The sequence below is a fragment of the Triturus cristatus genome, chromosome 9 (genome assembly GCF_964204655.1).
Source record: "Triturus cristatus chromosome 9, aTriCri1.1, whole genome shotgun sequence".
Lineage (NCBI taxonomy): Eukaryota > Metazoa > Chordata > Amphibia > Caudata > Salamandridae > Triturus > Triturus cristatus.
In genome coordinates, this window is record NC_140592.1 from 672,592,759 (window position 1) to 672,616,733 (window position 23,975).

The window sequence follows — 23,975 nt, forward strand, 5'->3', positions numbered from 1 at the left end:
GACCCCTGAAAAAAAAAGGGGGGGTGGGATAACGTCGCCCATAAAGTAGCAGAGGACCGACAAGCCAGACTACGGAGGGGAAGGAGGACGGAGCCCCGCAAGGAGCCGTTAAAGCGGCATCTGCATGGGTGTTACCCCATCAAAGGGCAGATCAACGAGAAGCTCCCTTACGTTCTCAGGGAAAACGCTATCCCTCAGCCAAGCATGGCGACGGAGAGCTACTGAACTTGCCATAGTGCGGCCGAGAGCATCAGAAACGTCCAAGACTGAATGCAGAATAAACGTGGCCAACTCCCGGCCATCCATCACATGGCGCCACAGATCAGCGCTGACACCATCCTGAGAGGCAGAAGACAGAAGGGACTCCACAAAATCCCACAAACTGTAAGTAGTCCTGGCCAACACACAGCGTGTTGAGCGCTCGCAAAGCAGCACTAGAGGAAGCAAAGAGGTTACGCCCCCATGAATCCAACCACTGGGCCTCCCGTGACGGAGGAAACAACACCAAGGGTAAGGAAGGGAAAGCAGTCTGCAGAAGAGGGCCCTGGGTGGAAAGAAAGGCAGACTGGATCATGCGGAGCAGGACGGTGGCGGTGGAGGAGCGAATGGGGCACCGGATCCCCCGTGGCAGGACGCCCCCAGAAGAGAATTATGGAGCAAAGCCTCGAAGGGAAGAAGCAGCTCCCAGCCACCAGAGCCCTCATGGAGAACCTCAAGCAAATGGTCCGTAGGGAATGGGGTGGCGAGATCGCCCATGCGCAAAATGCCAGCGGCTGTGGAAATGGCCCGGGCAAAGGCTGCACCCCCCTCCGTAGGGTGTCGGGGGGGGGGGGGGGGGGGGCTAGCAATTCCTTCGTGGGGGACGGCTGTAAACTAAGCCAGATACGAAAAGTTGGGGGAGATTCAATGTGGAATGACAGAGGCTGGAATCTGAGCTAAATTTTTACAATAATTGGTATACCTCTGACACCATTAATCACACGTTTTTTATGTCAGCTAGTCTATTTAATGACTGCGATTGGGAACATTTGTTTCTTTTGCTTAATTCGTTTAGACAGTATGAAAACTACTTCATCTCATATGACACGTTATTATATACAGTGACAGATATATACATTTATACAGTGACTTCGTGAAGTATCAAAAATACCATTGCAATGAATTTGAAAATACACAAAATATCAATTTTACATGTGAAACAACCAAAAAATCAAATTTTCATTAGTTGTATGTCCGATATAGATTATCTGTAAGGACTTTTGGCTGGTTAGCTCCTGTAGTCCTGGCTATAGTTGCGGTCCTGGGCAGAGTCAATTTCAAGGCTCAGAGAGTTTGAATATGTATGCTCAGAGGGGCACTGTTATAAATTCGTCTCCCCTGCTACTGCTGTTGATCTCTGCCTTTTTTGCCGACGCGTTTCGACCTTTGTCAATGGGGACCTATATCTTGGTTCTGAGGTCGTCTTCAGGGCTGTTCTATAGTTGGGGTTCGGACTTGTCTCGCTGAAAGGACAAAAAGTATGTCTACTTTAGTTTTCATTTATAATAGAGGTGTTCTAAAGTAACTTAGTGTTGTGTTAACTTACGCTCTTCGAACAGGTGTGAAGGCTTGTATGTCTTTATCTGCAAAAAATGAATATATTTGTGAGTGTTGTGACACTCTTGCGTAGCTGGCGGATATTTAGTAAATGTCGTCATGCAGCTCCTACCTTGCCGTTCCACTGATGGGCTGCCGGCTCAAATGGTTGATTTTTGTTTTTTGCTTTGACTTGTTTCTCTCTGTGGGACGAGAGATGTAGTGTTAGCAAGTACTGGTCTGAGCCTATCGTTGGCGCTTTTGCCGTAATGCATGAGCGAAGCTTTAGTTTGTTGTTACCTCCAGCCTATTGGGACTTAGTTGATTTAGTTGATTTAAATACTATAAATGTGCTCACAGAACTTAGTAGAGTTCACAAAATGGCTCGCAGTAAGGGACATTTCAAACGCGCCTCTTTCATTTTTTGGCGTTCCAATCTAGCGCGTCTTCTTCGCTAGTGTTTAAATTAGATAGCGTTCTCGCTTTGCGCGTCTATCGTAATGCATGTTGTTCACGTTGTTTCGTACCTGTTACAATGTCGAATTGCTGCTTCATTCGCTGGAGACTACGGCGTTGATTTCACGGTCTCTGCTGCTCTCGCATTTCCGGCATTTTCGAATTGCTTCAAAGACGGTCTTTCTCATTGGTTGTTTTATGTCGAGGTTCCGACGTGATTGCGTTGAGCGTTGTCATAGTTACCACTTTGTTGTCTTCCCGAGCACAGGAATTTTGAACATAACTTTATTTATCTAAACCAACATATACACAACAGGTCATTTACACCAATGACAGAACCCAAAACTTTAAGCTTCAGGGAGGAGGATATCGAAGAACTCCTAAAACGACCGTCCACTTTCAACCTAGGAAAGAATTCCACCAGCTTTGCCCAGCAAACAGATCTGGAAAAAATCACAAGACTAAAGAAAAAACAGATAAGGACAGCCCTACACGGAGAAGCTCTATTAGAACATCTAAGAGCAGGTACAATACCAACAGGCCTACAAGTCAAAAACATACCCGTGATATTCACCGATCTACCAGAGTATCTCGAAGGATTCAGCCACATTGGAACAAAGTGTTCAAGAGACTGGATGTTTCATTCCATCAAAACAGCAGAACGTCTAAGTATAAAAGAATTGGAACTAATTCAAGAATTGGAAGAAGCTTTCCTAAACAACTCAGCAATAGAGGACGCTAAGAACCTAAGTCCCAATAGGCTGGAGGTAACAACAAACTAAAGCTTCGCTCATGCATTACGGCAAAAGCGCCAACGATAGGCTCAGACCAGTACTTGCTAACACTACATCTCTCGTCCCACAGAGAGAAACAAGTCAGAGCAAAAAACAAAAATCAACCATTTGAGCCGGCAGCCCATCAGTGGAACGGCAAGGTAGGAGCTGCATGACGACATTTACTAAATATCCGCCAGCTACGCAAGAGTGTCACAACACTCACAAATATATTCATTTTTTGCAGATAAAGACATACAAGCCTTCACACCTGTTCGAAGAGCGTAAGTTAACACAACACTAAGTTACTTTAGAACACCTCTATTATAAATGAAAACTAAAGTAGACATACTTTTTGTCCTTTCAGCGAGACAAGTCCGAACCCCAACTATAGAACAGCCCTGAAGACGACCTCAGAACCAAGATATAGGTCCCCATTGACAAAGGTCGAAACGCGTCGGCAAAAAAGGCAGAGATCAACAGCAGTAGCAGGGGAGACGAATTTATAACAGTGCCCCTCTGAGCATACATATTCAAACTCTCTGAGCCTTGAAATTGACTCTGCCCAGGACCGCAACTATAGCCAGGACTACAGGAGCTAACCAGCCAAAAGTCCTTACAGATAATCTATATCGGACATACAACTAATGAAAATTTGATTTTTTGGTTGTTTCACATGTAAAATTGATATTTTGTGTATTTTCAAATTCATTGCAATGGTATTTTTGATACTTCACGAAGTCACTGTATAAATGTATATATCTGTCACTGTATATAATAACGTGTCATATGAGATGAAGTAGTTTTCATACTGTCTAAACGAATTAAGCAAAAGAAACAAATGTTCCCAATCGCAGTCATTAAATAGACTAGCTGACATAAAAAACGTGTGATTAATGGTGTCGGAGGTATACCAATTATTGTAAAAATGTAAACTAAGCCAGCCATCCCAGAGTCCACCTGGAGGAAGAAAAGGCCAGCCCCAGGATGGTGGAAGATTCACGGACGAGTGGGGGACCTGAGGTACCTCCGGGGAAGGCTGTGGCCGCGGGGAAGGCTGTGGCCGCGGGGACGGCGAAGAGCCCTCCCTGGAAGACGCCGGGGAAAAAGCCACAACGCGGCAACCCGTCTCCGGGGAAGAAGAGAAAAAAAGTTTGCGAACCTCCAGAGAGGAGGGGGCTTCTGGAGACGAGTCGTCGGCACGGAGCCGTGGAGTCCGCCACAGGCGCCGGCATGACGTAGTCCAGCACTATAGGGGACACCTTAGGGGACACCGAGACGACCTCCTTCACCACTTACGCCCCTTGCACCCCAGGAGAATGGGGCAGAGCCAGCTCCGGGTCGGCAAAAGAATGGCGCTGACAAGGCGCCGCCTCGACCAGCCGCCTGCGTGGAGAGACGAGGGGGACCCGGGGACGCGCCCCGGCCCCTAGCCAGCACCCGTGGCACCGCCAGGGCCAACAGCCGTCAGCGCCTGAGCGGCGTCCACTCGGCTCAATGCAAGGCCGCCGCCTGCCCAGAAGACCGAAGGGGACTCGGGACGAGCCCAGAGTCCCGGCGACCTCCTGCGACACCACAGGGACCCCCTCGGGGGTTTGCAGCGAGGCAGAGGCGCCGTGGACCGAAGAGGGGAACCCTGTAGGGCCGCACCCCGACGACACCACACCTCCAACAGCAGAAGCTGAACCCGTCGGTGCCGGCGACGCCGCAGAAGGCCCCGCACGTGGCAAGGGATCGGCGGACGTTCCAGGAAGAGGAGGGGCCAAGGAAGCCTGCAGAGCCGCAGCATATGCCTCCATTTGGGCCCTGATCACCCGGACGCCGGGAAACGGCGGGTAGGGTGGCGACGAAGGAGAAAGCATGTCCCGCGGAGAACCCGCGCCCTCCGCCGAGCGGGGACCAGGCCTCGGGGACAAGCTGCAAGACTTACCGAGAGGCGAACAACGCCCTAGGGGCCTCGGTGATGGGCGATGTCGGAATCGGAAGCGGCGGTTCTTGGACCCTTCCGTGGGAGACGGACGTGGACAGCCTGGCTGAAAGGAGCTTCATCCGGCGCTCCCGCTGGGACTTAGGCTTCAGATGCTGGCAAGCGTCGCAGTCTGTGGAATCATGGTGCTCGCCCAAACACCACATGCAAATAGGATGAGGGTCCGTCACTGACATCTGACGAGCGCAAGACGAGCACGCCTTAAAGCCCGAAGGCATTCGCACACTGTCCCACAACGCAAAGCGTGAAAAAGAAGGCCTGAAAACAGGCAAGGACACGATCCGGATCCGCGTTGCACGCGGAAAAGAAGGAAACTGATGTCAGCGCGCCGGGGTGGGGCTTATGCGACCTCGCTGACGTCACGCCAGCGGGTGACGTCAGGGCAAAGTCACGTGGTACCGCCCCTCGGCGCACAGAGATGCTGGAGCAAAGAAAGTTTTCCAGGTCCAGTCTCACGCCTGGGGATAATTCTACGTTAAGGAATCTGCGGCTAGTAGTCTCTATCAGATCGGACATTTAATCCCCTGCCTGGCTACCCACTACTGAAGCGCTTTGGAAGCCTGACTGAGTGCTTTGAAGCCTTAAATCGTACTCTAATTTTTCATCTTTACGACATCTCTTCAAGTGCACCTCCTCCCAGCACATGTACTTTAGATGGCTTCCCTGGTCACTTGTACTAGCAGTAATTGAACTGGCCACACAGGGGCAAATCTACTGATGCAGATTTATCTATATTTGTAGTATAGTTCACGCTGCCTTAGGGCTGCAAGGCCTGCTGTAGGGATGACTTACCTATACTGCATGCTGTGTCTGCAGGCAAGGCACACAGGGATATGTGCCATGTTATGTTTTCACTTACGCCAGCACCAGGACACATAGCATGCAGTGGCAGTCTGCATGAGTTAGGTGAGGGGTCTGTTAGGGTGGCACAATACATGCTGCAGCCCTTGGGGACCCTCTTTATTATAATACTTAATCACATTAAAGTACTCCACTATTATTCTTATCAAGTTGTTAGTTGAAAGAAAAAGGAAAAAGGAAAAGAGGTACTGGGATGTCCCTATGTGAAGTAGACCCTTACGGGGTGGTGTAGAAAAAGACCTTGCTTTTATTTATTTTCCCTCACACACCCTAGTGGTGTCATGCTTCATCATCGGGACACCGTGACCCCTATAAGTCGCGGTGGGCTCGACCAATATTTCAGGGAGCCTCTTTATTACCCATGCCCTTCATGAACATGATTACGGAATACTGGCAGTATGGGTAAAAATTATTAAAAACGAGGAACACTCAAGAAAGGGAGAGTGTAACCAAACTCAAGAATCAGAAGGATGCACAAGTCCAAAGTAATTGAGCACCAGCCTTACAGACAATATTAAATCATGCCTTCTCCAGATTGCAGGTAAAGGGTAACTGAAGCAGCAGCAGATGAACAGCTGGAAGTGGGCTGTTGCACCTAATGGTGGCCTCTTCCCAAAGGAATATGCTACTTACCAGTATGCATCTGTTCTTGGCATGTAGAGCTGCAGAGTCACACACTGAGGATAAGTTCTTCGTGTGGCTCCATGAAAGGACTGAGCTGGCTGTTTGAAGAGTTGCCTCTGGTCTTAAGTCTGTTTGTAGATTTATATAGCATGGCTTATCCCTTGTGCGGGTATCCAGGCACTGTACGAGGGCAGACGCCGAAACTCGAACCGGATCCCCAGGTCCTGAGTTAACCGGTCTGGCCGCTGCCCCATATCCTCTCCCTGGTCTTAGGTAAAACCCCTTGAATATCCACTGAACTTCTCATATTGCTGATGGAAGGAGTAAGTGGATGACAGCAGCTCCAGAGAGCAAGATGTAGGTCGGCTATCCTTGAAGTGCTGCAGCGCGGAATCAGACTTCTCACAACACAGCCCCACTCCATCAAAGGGCACTGTCTATCAAAGAAGCCTGGAAAACTTAGTGGTGTTAATGAAAGATTTAGAATTCTGGTGCCCACTGAATAGGCATCACAGTCCCGAAATGTCCAGGCCAGACCTCAAAGTATGTCTCTCTGTACCCTGCCAATTATGAACAGTTTGTGAGACTGAGTTCAAGAAATCCTTGAGCAGGGCAGACAAAATCTTACTCTCCATACTCTATGTGCCGTGGGTGTAGTGACCAAAGACGCACACAGAATGTAATGAGTGCTATGTTAGCCGAAGGGAAAACCCTCTTGACCATGGAGTCAATTTTGTTGGACTCCCTGCTCAATGGTGCAGATTGAAATGTGCTTGGATTGGCAATACAAGTAATGGCTTGAACAATAAAACTTGAGTCAGATGCTGCATCAAAAGGCTTACTCATCAGGCACATGCCTGTGCCTCCGACCAAAGGCTTGACTTACAAACGGGGCTCAATAAGGTCTGGGCCAGCTTCCTCATAGTTTTCTTAATTATGAGGAATATGATCCAGCCCTTGAAGAATATGGACTGAAGCATAGTCTGAGTCAAAGGTGCCTCAAATCTCCTGATGCATTGCCACTGAGCAAGGGGGAAGAAAAGGAGAGCCATCCTCAATATTGGGCTGTGCCTAGGGTTCTTGCAGGGTCACATGTGGTACTCCCTCGCTGACATCACCTATAGATCCATCAAGTGAGTTGAGGCATGATTCATAAATAGTGTTGATGATGGCGGCGGCAATGACCAACCGTCAGAGCCTACAACAGGGGAGTCTGGGCTCAGTCCAGCAACGGATGAATCGGCTTAAGACAAATTGGGTCAGTTGAGGCCAGGGAAACACCAACCAGCAAAGAAGAACTAGTGACTCAAATAGATATGTTGTGTCCAAAGGCTCACCAGTGGGATCCAGAATCCTTTTTAAGAGTTGTTGCACTGACTTTTTGAAGGTTGCAATCTGCTGCTGAGTTGACAATGGCCCGGAAATTCATGGTGCACGGCTGCAGTACAGGATCCGGCTCTCAAATGGATGTTTAAACCGGGATAAGCCCCTTTAGTACCGTCTCACAGAAGTGAGGGTGGTGTGCAGGTGAGGAGCCACACTTTAGCATTTCTAAAGTTTGCGCTGAGCCTCGACCGTTGACTGTGTCTTGGACTTACACAAGGATTGCAAACAGGAAAGGTAACTGGATACAACCTTGTGACTTAAAACGGGACTGGCGTAGCTTCTTGTGTTCAGGTGCATACAATTTGGTTTCTTTTCCCTGAAGGCCTTTAGATGCATCAGAAGCATTTGCCGCATTACTTGGAGAAGTGTTTGGTGCAAAGTCTCAACAGGTATACTTCATGCAGGTACATTACCACCATCCGCTTGCGACAAGTAAGCTCTATCATTTCAGTTGGTGACATATCTTGACATCTGGATAATTTTGCAAAACTCAGTAACAGAACTGAAAACTGTAAGCACAGAACTCTGAATCTGCGTCAAAGGGCACAGGAAAGGAAACCGCACAATTGCGTAGAGTTTACAGCTATATGCGTATCAATGTAATCACGTGCTGCCATGCGAGCACATCTGCAGGAAGATTTTAATATTTGTATTTTCAGCATAGTCGGAGACAATTCAAGAGTAATCTGACTAATTTTTATTTCAAGCTGCATTTTTAGACCTTGAACTTGGACACACACTATTATCCATAATATGGTGAACTGTTCAGTCCACCTCTAAAACGCAGACTTCTGCCTCTCTAGATGCTCTCACCATCACCATTTACAACCAGCAAATTCTTACCCTATCTTCTTCCTTGACCAAATGTGCATGTTTCCACTCACCTCAACTTGACGGTTATGAATTCTCACAAACTCTCGTTCACTCATTTCTATAAACGTGCACCCTCCCCTCCATTCCAGTTGGGTGCATTCTGAGACTGACTTACTTTTAAAATGCAGGTTTTTTTTTAAAGAACTCTTTCTTGCCCTTTTCTTCCTTTAGGAAACATATCTACCCCCCATTTTTCTTCCACAATTGCTGCAAACTGACACCTTTTCAGACTTGTTTTATGCTCACAAGCTTGATGCTTCTCCTACTCTCCTCGGCAGAACTCCCACTCTTCCCCAGTTATCGTCCTAAATCTGTATAATCACCACCGCCCCTAATCACCCCATCTTCTCCTTACTTGGATGCATGAGGCACTTGATCCTACTTTAGGGCTATGCCTTCACATCTCATTTCCACTCCTTATTGACTACATGTTCAGGCCTACGTCATTGCTCAATTATAATTAGGGCTCTCGGTTTTATGGTATTTTTTTTTTTACATGGTCTTTATTTTTCCATATTTCTTTTTTTGCCATTTTATTGGTATTTATCCATATTTATTTTGTATTTTGAGAATAAACAGTCGTAAAATTGAATATTTCCACATTTATTCAACTGACAACTATGCACTCATACTTGGATGCCTGTTTAGTTTTAGCAAATTAAGCAGCTAAATTTAACAAAATCTACACCCACACATAAATATAGCACTATATACAAATATATGTTAACTAATGCCTCTGTTTGAGGGAATCTCATACTGTTTAACTCCCCATGCTTTTTATGTGCTCAGTTGTTAGAGTGGAATTCATGCATGGAAAGTCACACACAAGGAGCATAACCTTCTGGATGTATGCACTTTTAAACAAAATACTGAAAGAAAGGAATATGCTACTTACCAGTATGCATCTGTTCTTGGCATGTAGAGCTGCAGAGTTGTACACTTAGCATAGGTCGCCATCTGGTGTTGGGCCCGGATGTTTGCAGTTTGTTTTTCTTCTTGGACCGTCTTTGGAAGTCACGAGTTTGGTGACTCCTCCTTCGGTCCGTACTGCGCATGGGCATCGGCTCCATCCTCAGATTGTTTTTCGCCAACAGGGAAATGATGGAGCGTAGTAATAACAGTGAGAAACCCATGTGTGTTGTATCTAAATAAGATGGACTGGAACGGATACAGGTAGCCGGGGAGGCGGGTGGGCGTGTACAACTCTGCAGCTCTACATGCCAAGAACAGATGCATACTGGTAAGTAGCATATTCCGTTTGAGGCATATGAGCTGCAGATTGTACACTTAGCATAGATTATATAGCAGTACCCAACCTTAGCGGCGACCACCGGTATCCGTTGCAGCTGTTTGAAAGAGTGTTTTTAGTACAGCCTGGCCCACCCTAGCTTGCTGCTGGGAATGCACATCTACACAGTAGTGTTTTGTGAATGTGTGCGGTGTAGACCATGTGGCTGCCTTGCATATGTCATCTAAGGGTATATTCCCTAGAAAAGCCATAGAAGCCCCTAACTTTCTTGTAGAGTGGGCTTTAGGGGGAACAGATAATGTTCTCTTTGCCTTCTGATAGCAAATTTGTATGCATTTTACAATCCACCTAGCTATCCCTGATTTTGAGATGGGGTTGCCTTTATGTGGTGGAGAAAAGGAAACGAACAACTGTTTGGTCTTCCTGAAGGGTTGCGTTCTTTGTATGTAATATAGCAACGCTCTTTTCACATCTAGTGTGTGTAAGGCCCTTTCCGCAACAGATTGGGGTTGCGAAAAGAAGACAGGTAATTCCACTGATTGATTGAGGTGGAAGGGGGTAATGACTTTGGGCAGGAACTTCGGATTAGTTCGAAGTATGACCTTGCTGTGATGCATTTGTATGTAAGGTTCCTGTATGGTGAACGCTTGTATTTCACCAACCCTTCTAAGGGAAGTGATAGCTACAAGGAAAGCTGTTTTCCAGGTGAGAAATTGTAGCTCACATTTGTGCATTGGTTCGAAGGGCGGACCCATTAGTCGTGTAAGGACCAAATTTAGATTCCATACAGGGGAGGGTGGTGCCCTGGGAGGAATTACTCGTTTAAGGCCTTCCATGAAGGCTTTAATAGCGGGCACTCTGAAGAGTGACAAATGCTGTCTGTTTTGTAGATAGGCAGCGATCGCTGCTAGGTGTAGGCGTATGGATGAATACGCCAGGTTACACCTGTGAAGATGGAGCAGATAGCATATGATGTGTTGTATGGATGCATCTAGAGGGTTGATTGTATTGTTACGGCAGTACATTACAAATCTTTTCCACTTTGCGGCATAGCATGCTCTAGTGGTAGGACGTCTGGCTTCCATGATGATGTTCATGCAATCAGGGGGAAGGTTAAGGTACCCGAATTCTAAGATTTCGGGAGCCAGATCGCCAGGTTGAGCTGAGCTGGGTCCGGGTGCCTGATTTCTCCATGGTTCTGGGTTAGGAGGCATGGGGAAAGGTGCAGTTTTTGATGTGGTACCACTGATAGTTGTAGTAGCGTGGTGTACCACGGCTGTCTGGCCCACGTCGGAGCTACCAGAATGAGTGTGAGGGAGTGCTGTTGTAGTTTCCTGACCACTAATGGAATTAGTGGGAGAGGTGGAAAGGCGTATGCAAATCTGCCTGACCAGTTCATCCATATCGCATTGCCCTTGGACAATGGGTGTGGGTATCTGGCGGCGAAGCTTGGGCATTTTTTGTTTTCGTGGGTGGCGAAGAGGTCTATTTGAGGATGCCCCCACTGTTGGAAGAATGGGTGAAGAACTTGTGGATGCAGTTCCCATTCGTGTAGTTGTTGAGTCTGTCTGCTGAGCAGATCTGCTATGGTGTTTTGCACGCCTGGAACATGTTGTGCCAGGAGAAAAATGTTTTGGGGAATTGCCCATCTCCATATGCTCTGGGCTAAGCGGGAGAGCTGGGGAGAGTGTGTCCCCCCCTGTTTCTGTATATAATACATCGCAGTCATGTTGTCTGTGCGAATGAGGACTGCTTTGCCTGAAATCTGCTTTTGGAAAGATTTTAGGGCTAGAAAGATCGCCAAAAGCTCCAGATGGTTGATGTGGAGCGTTTTTTGCTGTGGCGTCCATAGACCTTGCATTGTGAGGTGTAAGAGGTGCGCTCCCCAGCCGGAGAGCGATGCGTCCGCTGTTAGAGTCACTTGGGGAACCGGGTCCAGGAACGGCCGTCCCTTGGAAAGGTTTGTGGTGTTCCACCACTGCAGAGAGTGATGTGTGCGGCCGTCCACCAACACCAGATCCGTCAGCTGACCCTGGGCCTGGTTCCACTGTTGTGCTAGGCACTCCTGAAGTGGACGCATGTGGAGTCTTGCATGGGGCACTATGAAGATGCAAGACGCCATCATCCCTATGAGCTTCATAAACACTCTTGCTGGTAGAGAGTGTTGTGGAAGGAATATTTTGCGTAAGGCTAGAATGCTTGTGATTCTGGCTGAGTTTGGATAGGCAATACCTTTTGAGGTGTCTATAGTGGCCCCGAGATATTGCTTTGTGTGAGATGGTATGAGGTGGGACTTTTGGTAGTTCACCGTGAAGCCTAGCTGATGAAGCAGTTGGATGGTGCTGTTTGTATGTTGCACGCATTGGTGGTAGGACGCGGCTTTTATGAGCCAGTCGTCTAAGTAAGGGAAGACGTGAACATGTTGACGTCTGAGGTGTGCTGCTACTACTGCTAGGCATTTGGTAAACACCCGTGGTGCAGTGGTGACCCCGAAGGGGAGAACCTTGAATTGGTAATGTTGCCCGTCCACCACGAACCTGAGGTATTTTCTGTGAGAGGGGTGTATTGGAATGTGAAAGTACGCGTCTTTCAGATCCAGTGTTGTGAGAAAGTCTCCCTGGCAGATGAGTGGGAGGACTTGTTGTAAGGTGACCATGTGAAAGTGGTCTGAATGTATGTAGGCATTTAGAGGCCGGAGATCCAGAATGGGTCTGAGGGTCTCGTCTTTCTTTGGGATTAAGAAATATAGGGAGTAGACCCCTAGATTTCGTTGATTGCCGGGTACCTGCTCTATGGCGTGTTTCTGGAGGAGCGAGAGTACCTCTTGTTTGAGCAGTGTGGAATGCTCTTGGGACATTGGACGGTGCCTTGGTGGGATATTGGGTGGGGTAGATGTTAGCTCGAGGCAGTACCCTGACCGAATGATTTGGGTCACCCATTTGTCCGATGTTATGGACTCCCATACGTGGATAAAATCTTGTAGTCTGCCCCCGACCGGAGTGGAATGGTCTGGGGGGAGCGAAGGGGAGTCATTGTGCGGGTGGGGTGGCAGAACGGGTATTGTTGGTTTTGCCCCTGCCCTTATTGTTGTTGCCTCTGTAACCACCTCTTTGGTTGCCCTTTGAAAAGGTATTTTGAGGAGGGGATTTGTAGGAGGTAGAGGCATTATCGGTGGAGGAGCCTCTACCTGTGCCACGAAAGGACGAGCGTCGAAAGGAACGCTTAGAGGCTTGGGTCTGGAGCGCTCCCATAGACTTCGCTGTGTCTGTATCTTTCTTCATTTTTTCGAGCGCTTCGTCTACCTTTGGGCCAAAGAGTGTTTGCTGGTCAAAGGTGTGATTAAGTATTGATGTCTGGACCTCAGGCTTGAACCCTGATATCCTGAGCCAGGCATGGCGGCGAAGCAGGACACTGGTGTTTATGGCTCTAGAAGCAGTGTCTGCTGCATCGAGGGCACACTTAATGGAGGTGTTTGTGATTAGTTTGCCCTCCTGTATCAGGTCATGAGCTTGGCGTTTGTATTTCTCTGGAAGGTGCTGCATAAGAGCCTCTAATTCATCATAGTGTGCTCTATCATATCGCGCAAGCAGTGCTTGTGTATTTGCAATGCGCCACATGTTTGCAGCCTGGTAGGCGGTGCGTTTACCAGACGCGTCCAGAAGTTTAGATTCCTTGTCTGGTGGTGGGGCATCTCCTGAGGATTGGGAGTTAGCCCGCTTTCTAGCTGTGGAGACAACTAGGGAATCTAGAGGAGCAGGGCCCTTGATGTATGCAGGGTCTGTGGGTGCCGCCTTGTACTTCTTCTCTATTCTAGGGTTTAGTACTCTGGCTCTGACAGGGTCTTTGAATACCTCTGTAGCGTGCTTGGTGACACCCTTAAGCATGGGTAAAATAGCAGTGGAACGATCTTGTAAATCAAATGTATCCAGTAGGAAGTCTTCTTCCACTGGTTCAGTGTGCATGTCCACCCCATGGTAGTGTGCTGCTCTCTGCACTAAATGGTGAAACCCTAAAGAGTCCTCTGGAGGAGACGGCCTTGATGGGTATAGGTCGTCTTGAGGTACATTGGGTACATCAGGGTTATTATAATCCTCCCATGGATCTGGGGTCCCTGGTGGAGTGGGATCCATTGGGGCGTCCCCTGGGTCATTGTCCGGGTCCCCGTCATCCGGATCTGGGGATGGGGCCGGATCGTAGTGAGGTAAAGGTGGAGGGGGTGGTGGTGGGAGGGGGGGTGGCAGTGGGGAGGGTACTCTAAGGGGAGAAGTAGCTGAGTCCCTCTTTTTGGGTGGAGGAGGAGGAGCCGGAGCCTCAAGGCGACGCTTCTTAGTAATCACGGTCAAAAGGCCAGTCTTTGGATCTCTGGACAAAGTCTTTTGTAAAGGGTCTGGTGTAAACAGAGCCAATGGCGCCGAGTCGTCTGTCGGCACCGGCGATTTCGGAACCGGAGGTTTCGATGTTCTGTGTACGCCCTGCTTTTTGGAGGTCTCCGTGTGTTTCGGCGTCGAATGCTGTTTCGGCGCCGGAGCGTCGGTGCCGACCGATTTCTGTTTGTGTTTGGTCGGCGCCGAGTGTCCAGGCTTCGGCACCGGTGGTTTCGGAGTCGAGCTGGATTTTGCAGGCTTCGGTGCCGAGTGGTGTTTATCGGCACCGGGCGTCGGCTGGCTCGATCCCGAGCTGCCGTGAGACTTTGAGTGCTTCGACACCGGGCCCGAAGGTGGGGTGATCGAGGCTTTGGTTTTGGTTTTGCCCAGGCCGGCAGGCGAGGGAGTAACCGGAGTCTCTTTGGTTTTCGGTGCGGGGCTGGGAGGGGGCATTGTACTCACGGCCCGCTGTCCTGGTGTTACGTCCTCCAGGTCGGAGTCGTCGGCCTCGGAAGCGCTGACGATGTCTTCTCCCAGTTCGGTGTGTGTCTGCCCCGAAGCTTCGGCGTCGTCTCCGAAGATGTCCGGTGGAGCTGTCGAGGATGAGTGCGCCATGGTGCGTCGAGCCCTTCGATCTCGGATCGTTTTCTTCGATCGAAAAGACTTGCAGGCGGGGCAGTCTCGAGCCTCGTGTTCCGGAGAGAGGCAAAGGTTACACACCTGATGGAGGTCGGTGTGGGGAAATTTAGACCCACATTTTGGGCACTTTTTAAACAGAGTCCTTTCCATCGGCCGGGACCGGAGTCGCGGAGGGCCCGAAGGCCGGTGTCGATGTACGGGATGGAAAAAGTGCCGCTTCGAGAGATGAAGATGATGAAGGAACTCGAAGAATCGAGGATTTTCCGTCGAGGCTGGAACCGTAGAAGTTCGAAGCCGGAGCACGAAGTATCACATCCGAGCCCGATGGCGGAAAAAAACAATCTGAGGATGGAGCCGAAGCCCATGCGCAGTACGGACCGAAGGAGGAGTCACCAAACTCGTGACTTCCAAAGACGGTCCAAGAAGAAAAACAAACTGCAAACATCCGGGCCCAACACCAGATGGCGACCTATGCTAAGTGTACAATCTGCAGCTCATATGCCTCGAACACATTGTTTTCTGTCTTTATTTATATGTAAAAATGAGTAAAAACAGAAAACGGGGAGCCTTAGTTATAATCTGTGTGCTTGATTATCCCAACCATCTCACCTTCTGCTTCGCTGCATGCTCTGCCACCATGTCGCTGAAGTCTTCCTTCTCCACCTGTGCCTGCTGTTCTCGCACATGCTCTTCATACTTCTGGGTCATGGCCATGGGATCTAGCTCCAACTCCTCAGGCGCAAGAGCTACTTCTACTCCTTGCAGCTCTGGTCCAGTTCCTCTCCGGCCCATCGCCTGCATGTCAAAATAGAGAAGTCACTTAGAATGGAGGTGACCAAGTAAAAATGACAGCTTATATGGCATCACCAATCTTCCTGTAACTAAAGAATTGCAACAAAAAAAAAACCTTTGCCACAGAGGTTTGGGGAGGAAATTTAGGTCAGAGGTATGGCTCATTGTGAAACAGTGGATGCAAATTGAAGTTTCCATGATTTCCATTGCACAGTAAGCCCTTATTACACATTCTATTGATGTTCTCTTTAAAAGGGATGTTCAACCCCACAGTTAGTTGGTAACCAAATGGCCCACAAAACAAAATCCCCAAATTGCCTGGGCACTTAATTTACATCAGTATAATTTATGACACTTCTCTCAATTTTAACTGCTGAAAAATTACCCTCCTTCCTTGCTATCCTAGGACTCATTTCAAGTGAAGAAAAGCCATTTGATAGTTTGTTAATTTAGGTGGCTTGACTGGCATGATTGCTCCAAATAACGTAACAGTGTATCATATGCCTATTTTATAATTTAAATGTGTAGGAGAAGAAAATCAGTTACTTATCTGTAACTACGGTTATCCAGTATTGGTATCTTTCATGGATACACATGACTGAATCATTCCCTGTCGTCGAGATTGGAGTACCACGTTACCATAGTCAAGCAGTATTCAAATAATGCCATAGGCTATAATGGCCATGAGCCATGTTCTATATAGCATATGTCCTTTAAAAAATACGAAAAGAATAAATGTTGAATGCAGCCAATCAGCTGCTCGCACCCTCTAGAACCTTCCCAGCAGAGGCAGTTTCTCTCAGATTTTCCCAGCACAAGTGAGAATCTTAATGAATAAAGGAAACAGCTTCTACGAGTAGGAGGGTGGGTGCATGTGAATCTATGAAAGATACCAATACTGGATAACCATAGTTGAAGGTATTTTCTTATCCAATATTGGGATATCATTCATAGATTCACATGCCTGAATCAGAAAAGCATGCAGTCACATCCAATTTTTTTTAGTTTGTCTGTTGTGGATGGTGGGAGACTTACCACGTAGTGAACCCAAAAAGTTTTAGGTAACAAGAAATCCCCTAAGGGCTATACCTGTATATACTGTTATGTGAATCAATGCACAGAATATACTCCTACACAGCATTAGCGAGAGGAAACGAGAAAGAAATAATAGCGTAATGAATATGCTACTTACCAGTATGCATCTGTTCTTGGCATGTAGGGCTGCTGACATTCATATCTGTGCATAGATCGCCGCCTAGTGTTGGGTCCGGATGTTTGCACGTTGTTGTCCTGGAAGAGTCTTCGAAGTATCCTTGGATAGGTGACTCCTCCCCTGGACTACAGTGCGCATGGGCATCCTCTCCATCCTCAGATTGTTTTTCGCCATTGTGGCAGTGATGGAGTAGATACAGAAAGTGATGACCATGCTATACAGTAATTCCGAGAGCTGCAGCTGCGACAGGCGCCGGGGAGGAGGGAGGGCGATATGAATGTCAGCAGCCCTACATGCCAAGAACAGATGCATACTGGTAAGTAGCATATTCAGTTCGAGGCATGTGGGCTGCTGAATTCATATCTGTGCATAGAATACATAGCAGTGCCCTCTATTGGCGGCGGCTACCCGTGCCAGCTGCAGCGGTCTGAAAAAGTGTTTTGAGAACAGCCTGTCCTACAGCTGCCTGCTGTTTTGACTGCACATCTACGCAATAGTGTTTTGTAAATGTGTGTGTAGTGGACCATGTGGCTGCTCTGCATATATCATGCAGGGGAATATTTCCTAGGAAGGCCATGGAAGCCCCCAACTTACGTGTTGAGTGGGCTCGTGGTGGAATAGTTAATGTGCGTTTTGCCTTTTGATAACAGATTTGAATACACTTAACTATCCATCTGGCTATCCCTGCTTTGGAGATGGCGTTACCTTTGTGGTGTGGGGCAAAGGCAACGAACAGTTGTTTTGTCTTCCTGAATGGTTTAGTCCTGTCGATGTAGTACATGAGGGCCCTCCGTACATCTAGTGTATGTAGTGCCCTTTCTGCAACAGTTTGTGGGTTTTGGAAGAAAACGGGCAGTTCAATGGTCTGATTCATGTGGAACTGCGATATTACCTTGGGCATGAATTTGGGGTTGGTACGTAGTACGACCCTGTTGGCGTGAACCTGAATAAATGGCTCTTGAACGGTTAGTGCCTGGAGTTCACTAACTCTTCTTAGGGAAGTGATCGCTATTAGGAAGGCCACTTTCCAGGTAAGGAATTGAATCTCGCAGGAGTGTAGAGGTTCAAAGGGTGGACCCATCAGGCGTGTGAGGACCAAGTTGAGGTTCCACATTGGAGCCGGTGGGTGACTAGGTGGAATGACTCGTTTGAGCCCGTCCAAGAATGCTTTGATGGCAGGCACTCTGAATAGAGAGAGGTGCTGCCTGGTTTGCAGATAGGCTGAGATTGCGGTCAAATGGACACGTATAGAGGTGTACGCCAGATTGCATCGATAGAGGTGTAAGAGATAACAGATGATGTTTTGGATGGATGCGTCCAGCGGGTTGATGTCATTATTACCGCAATAAATGACGAACCTTTTCCATTTGGCTGCATAGCAAGCTCTGGTAGTGGGTCTCCTGGCCTCCTTGATGATGTCCATACAGTCAGGTGGCAGGTTGAGATAGCCAAACTCTAGGACTTCAGGAGCCAGATCGCCAGGTTCAGCTGTTGCGGATCTGGGTGCTGAACCTCTCCATGGTTCTGCGTCAAATGCGCGGGTTTGATCCGCAGCCTTTGATGCGGCACCACGGAAAGTTCGAGGAAGGTGGTGTACCACGGCTGGCGTGCCCACGTGGGAGCAACTAGGACGAGTGTCAGGGAGTGTTGTCGAAGTTTGCGGGCCACTAGCGGTATCAATGGCGCTGGGGGAAAAGCGTACGCAAATCTGCCGGACCAGTTCATCCATATCGCATTGCCCTGCGACTGCGGATGTGGGAACCTGGCGGCGAAGCTTTGGCATTTTGCGTTTTCGCTTGTCGCGAATAGGTCTATCTCCGGATAACCCCACTGCTGGAAGTACGGTTGGAGTACTGATGGGTGTAACTCCCACTCGTGCATCTGGTGGCTGTGTCTGCTGAGCAGATCCGCCATCTGGTTGTCCTTGCCAGGGAGGTGTTCCGCCATGAGGAACATGTTCCTTTGAATGGCCCACTTCCACATGCTCTGAGCCAGATGAGACAACTGTGGAGAGTGTGTTCCTCCCTGTTTCTGTATGTAGTACATTGCGGTCATGTTGTCCGTCCGAATCAACACGACCTTGTTGCATAGATGTACTTTGAATGCCTTCATGGCTAGGAAGATTGCCATCAGTTCCAGAAGGTTGATGTGCAACTTCTTTTGTTGTGTTGTCCATAGTCCCTGCACTGTGTAGTGGAGTACATGAGCTCCCCATCCCTGGAGAGACGCGTCCGCTGTCAGTACTATTTGTGGGACAGGCTCTTGGAATGGTCGGCCCTTGCAAAGGTTGTGTGGGTTCCACCAATGCAGAGAGTTGTATGCCCGACCGCTCACCAACACTAGGTCTTTCAACTGTCCTTGAGCCTGATTCCACTGACGTGCTAGGCACTCCTGAAGTGGGCGCATATGTAATCTCGCGTGCGGGACTATGAAGATGCAGGAGGCCATCATGCCTATCAACTGCATAAACACTCGCGCTGGAAGTGAGTGATTGGGTTTGAACTTGGAGATCAGCAGTTGTATGCTGTTGATCCTCACTAAATTTGGCTGAGCTGTGGCCGCCAGAGTGTCTATAGTCGCACCTAGGTACTGTTGTACGTGTGCGGGCTGGAGATGGGACTTTGGATAATTTAGTGAGAATCCCAGACTGTGAAGAAGATGAATGGTGCGGGACATGTGGCTTGCGCATTGCTGGGCTGACTTCGCTTGAACGAGCCAGTCGTCTAGGTAGGGGTAGACGTGTATATGCTGCCTCCGTAGATGTGCTGCCACTGTAGCTAGGCACTTCGTGAAAACCCTGGGCGCTGTTGTCACGCCGAAGGGAAGGACTTTGAACTGATAGTGCTGCCCCTGAACAGTGAACCTGAGGTATTTTTTGTGTGAGGGGTGGATGGGTATGTGAAAGTACGCATCCTTGAGGTCCAGTGTGGCTAGGAAGTCTCCCTGCTTGAGAAGCGGAAGGACTTGCTGTAGAGTGAGCATGTGAAAGTGCTCTGAAAGAATGTACTGGTTCAGGGGTCTCAGGTCTAATATAGGTCTGAGCGACCAGTCCTTTTTTGGAATTAAGAAGTAGAGGGAGTACACTCCCGCACCCTGCTCGTGGATGGGTACGACCTCTATAGCGCCTTTTAGAAGCATACTTTGCACTTCTTGCTGTAAGAGCGTTAAGTGCTCTGAGGACATAGGACGGCTTCTTGGTGGTATTGTGGGTGGAGTGGAGGTTAACTCCAGACAGTAACCGTATTTTACAATATCTTTGACCCACCTGTCCGTGGTGATGGAATTCCACGTGGACAGGAACCTTTGTAGCCTTCCCCCGACAGGTGTTATGTGGTCGGGAGGAAGGGAGAGGGCGTCACTGCTTGTTCTTGGGGGAGGACCTGGTGTTGCCGTAGCCGCGTCCTCTGCCCTTTGTGCTGGAGCCACGATATCCACCTCGGGTGTTTTTATCATAGGTGGTCTGTGTATTGCCTTTGTTATATGTTTGTTGTGACCCCTGTCCTCTACCTGCTCCCTTGTTTCCGGGGCGACGAAAGGAGCCGCTCCGAAAGGACTGAGTTTGGAGAGCGCCCATGGACTTTGCAGTGTCCGTGTCCTTTTTTATTTTCTCAAGGGTGGTGTCAACCTCTGGCCCGAATAAATAGTCGGGGTTGACAGGCTGGTTCAGTATATTGTTTTGTACCTCAGGCTTGAATCCTGAGATCCGTAGCCAGGCATGTCGTCGCAGCATGACGCTTGTGGTTATGGCTCTAGCAGCCGTGTCTGCAGCATCTAGTGCGCATTTGATGGAAGCGTTCGTTAGTAGCTGTCCTTCTCTGATGAGCATTTCTGCGCCTTCCTTGAACTGGTCAGGGAGATGTTGGAATATCTGCTCCAGTGTGTCATAATGCGCTCTATCATAGCGAGCAAGGAGCGCTTGAGTGTTGGCTATGCGCCATATGTTGGCAGCTTGGGCGGCAACTCGCTTGCCAGATGTTTCTAACACTTTGGACTCTTTGTCCGGGGGAGGAGCGTCACCTGTCGTTTGCGAGTGTGCCCTCTTGCGTGCATTCGCTACGACGATGGAGTCGAGTGGTAATTGTCCTCTGATGTAAGTAGGATCCCCAGGTGCTGATCTGTATTTTTTATCAATCCTGGGGTTTATCACTCGTGCCCTGGTGGGTTCTTTGAAAATGTCCTTGGCTGGTTTGAGGACCCCCTTCAACATTGGCAGAGTCTTTACATGTCTTTCTGAGGATGCAAAGGTGTCCATTAGAAAGTCATCTTCGATGGTATCAGAGTGAAGCTGTACCCCATGGTTATTCGCAGCACGTTCAATAAGAGCGTTGAACGCCGCAGTATCCTCCGTAGGAGATGTTTTTGCCCCATAGAGTTGTTGGTCCTGTGCATCGAGAGGTGCACTGGGGTCTGCAGGGTCGCCCCAAGTTAGATCAGGGTCCTGCTGGTCGTCCGGGTCCGTGTCTACATGGTAGGGGACTTGGTCATCTATGTAGTCCTCCAATGCATCCGTAACGGAGCGTGTGGGGGAGAACCGGTGTGGATCCTGGTAGGATGAATGGAAGGGTTCATAAAGGAGAGGTTCCGATTCTGTAGGCAACTTCCTTTTTAGTGGGATCCTGAAAGGGTCCAACGGCGGCTCCGAAGTTATCCTTCGGTCATGGAGAATCATCCTGCCAGTGTCGGCGTCGATGATACGTGCCGGAGACGTCTCGGCAGGTGTGACCGTAGGTTGGGCGACCCGTGTCCTGAGTTGGAACATTTTTGGGATTGTCGACGGAGGCAAGCCGAATGTAATGTTGGCCGGCACCGAAGAGGCTGCTGGAGCTCCGATCGAGCCGGAACCCGACGTGTCCTGGAGGACAGCTGCGGTTTTGCTGGCTTGCGTCGCACCAGGTCGTACTTGGGGCGTCTTCGAGGCCTTGGCACCGGCCAGGCTGGTAGAGGCCGTGGATTTTTTCGGCGCCGGCGGTTCATCGAGTCGAGGTGCAGAGATCACCATCGAAGTCTTCGATACCTGAGGCTTAGGTGTCGTCGAGGGAGCGGTGCGAGACCCAGCAGGCGGTACGGCCCTTGGTGTCGTCGGTGCCGGTAGCCGAGCAGGTTTGTCGGTGCCGATGGCTTTTTTCCGTTTGTCGACTCCAATGTCGCCTGCTTCAAGTTCGGCACCGAAGTCTCTCTTGGTGCTGTCGGTGCCGACGCGTTGCGCTGGCGTCGAAGGCCTCGATCCGACCAGCGCCACTTTCAGTTTCGGTTTCGGTGGAACCGGAGCAGCTTTCGGTTTCGGTTTTGTGGTAGGGAAACCAGCCTGTTTATGTAGTAATGGCTGCCGCTGAACGTCCGAGGCCGGGCCCGAGGGCGGGGCCGAAGAACTGCGGGATGGGTCTTGGGTAGGGCCCGAAGGCGATCCCTCGACTGGAGCCACAGGCTGTGGCACTGGTGATTCAACGTTTTGAACAGGTAGGCCTTGTTCATCATTGGAGCTACTCTCTTCGGCCCCTAAGGCCTCCTCGTCGTCTCCTACCTCGGTGTCGTCTTCACCTCTGTGGAAGAGTGACTCGTCTACCTCGTCCGATCCGGGTTCATGTTCGGAAACGGGACTGGAGGGCAAGACTTTTAATTCCTCGACGTCTTCGGCCTCGTCGAAGATGTCTGTTGGGGCCGGTGCTGCGTGCTGCGCTTCGAGTCTCGCCGCTCGTCGATTCCGCAGAGTCTTCTTGGAACGGAACCGGGCACAGGCCATGCATGTCGATTCGTCGTGGTCCGGCGAAAGGCATTTGTTGCACACCGGATGGACGTCGATGTGTGGGTACTTCGCATTGCATACCGGACACCTTTTGAATGGCGTCCTCGATTCCATCGTCGAAGTAGTCGATGGACAGGTAAATGCGAAAAAAGTCGGTGCTGAAGTTAGTAGACCAACAGGATTGTATCGAAACCCGATCGATAAACAGTACCGACGCAAACTAAAGGCCTTTTGGCCTCGAAAAAATATTTTCCTAACTTGAGCTAAGATAGCACATCCGAACCCAATGGCGGAAAAAAACAATCTGAGGATGGAGAGGATGCCCATGCGCACTGTAGTCCAGGGGAGGAGTCACCTATCCAAGGATACTTCGAAGACTCTTCCAGGACAACAACGTGCAAACATCCGGACCCAACACTAGGCGGCGATCTATGCACAGATATGAATTCAGCAGCCCACATGCCTCGAACCCAATAGTACACTTTACTTAAATATGCTTTATATTTTCAATACATTCTAGTATTTGAAACCACCTTAAGAACAAAAGCTTATACCCAAAGGTTAGAAAGAGGCTTACCTTAATGGAAGAGATGGCGAAGCACCACCTGGCCTACCACTGCATCTGCATCCTGTGCGGATTCGAGGCAGTAGTGCTGCATGAAGGTATGAGTGATCCTCCAGGTTTGCCTTTGGGACAGACCTTTTCCAAATTCACTCCTGCGAAGAGGGCCGCTGAAGTAGCAATCACTCTGGTAGAGTGAGCCTTTGCTGTCCTTTCCAAAGGTTTGTTGGCTTTGACATGAAAGAACTGTATCGCAGCCGATATCCTTCATGAGATAGTGGATTGTGTTATTGCAGTCCCTTCTCTGCCTTGGCCACAGGCAACAAATAATTGATCAGTCTTTCGAATGTCCTTCATTCTCTGAAGATAGAACTTAAGGCAACGTTCTACATCCAGCTTATGTAGAGCCTGCTCTGCAGGCGTCGATGGTTGCGGAAAAAAATGCCCGGAGTATGATGTATAGTTTCTTACCTGTTGGTGTAGTTTTGCAGCATGAATCTTTCTGGATTCACTATGCTGTGCATTATTCCTCCATCTAGTGGTTGGGTCCGGAATCTTAGTATTTTCTCTTCTTTTTTTTTTTCGTGGCCCAGGTGGGCTTCGCATCCCACCATTTGGTGTCCTTCGTGACGTCGACACGCTTCCTGTGGAAGCTCCCACCTTTGACCACCATCTTCAGATTCTTTTTTCCGCCGTTGGGTCTGGATCATTACCGAAGAGTGCCAGCGTTTTTGGAAGAGGAATCAACGGAAAGGAGAAAATCGACAAAAAACAAAGTTTTCAGACACACCAGACTACAGGTCAGGTAACCGGGACGACGAGGGATAAGGTTTCGACCAAGACCTCGACGTTCAACAGAGAATGCGCTCGCAGGCGGC

At 49.1% G+C, this 23,975-nt stretch overlaps 1 protein-coding gene across 1 annotated transcript in view; it reads right to left on the reverse strand.

Moving 5' to 3' along the window:
- Positions 1 to 23,975, reverse strand: part of SF3B2 (splicing factor 3b subunit 2) — a 355,029-nt gene that overhangs the window by 11,429 nt on the left and 319,625 nt on the right. The window contains exon 20 of the mRNA XM_085625740.1: positions 15,397 to 15,582. Within this exon, the coding sequence (XP_085481866.1) occupies positions 15,397 to 15,582 (186 nt within the window). The remainder of the gene's footprint in view (positions 1 to 15,396; positions 15,583 to 23,975) is intronic.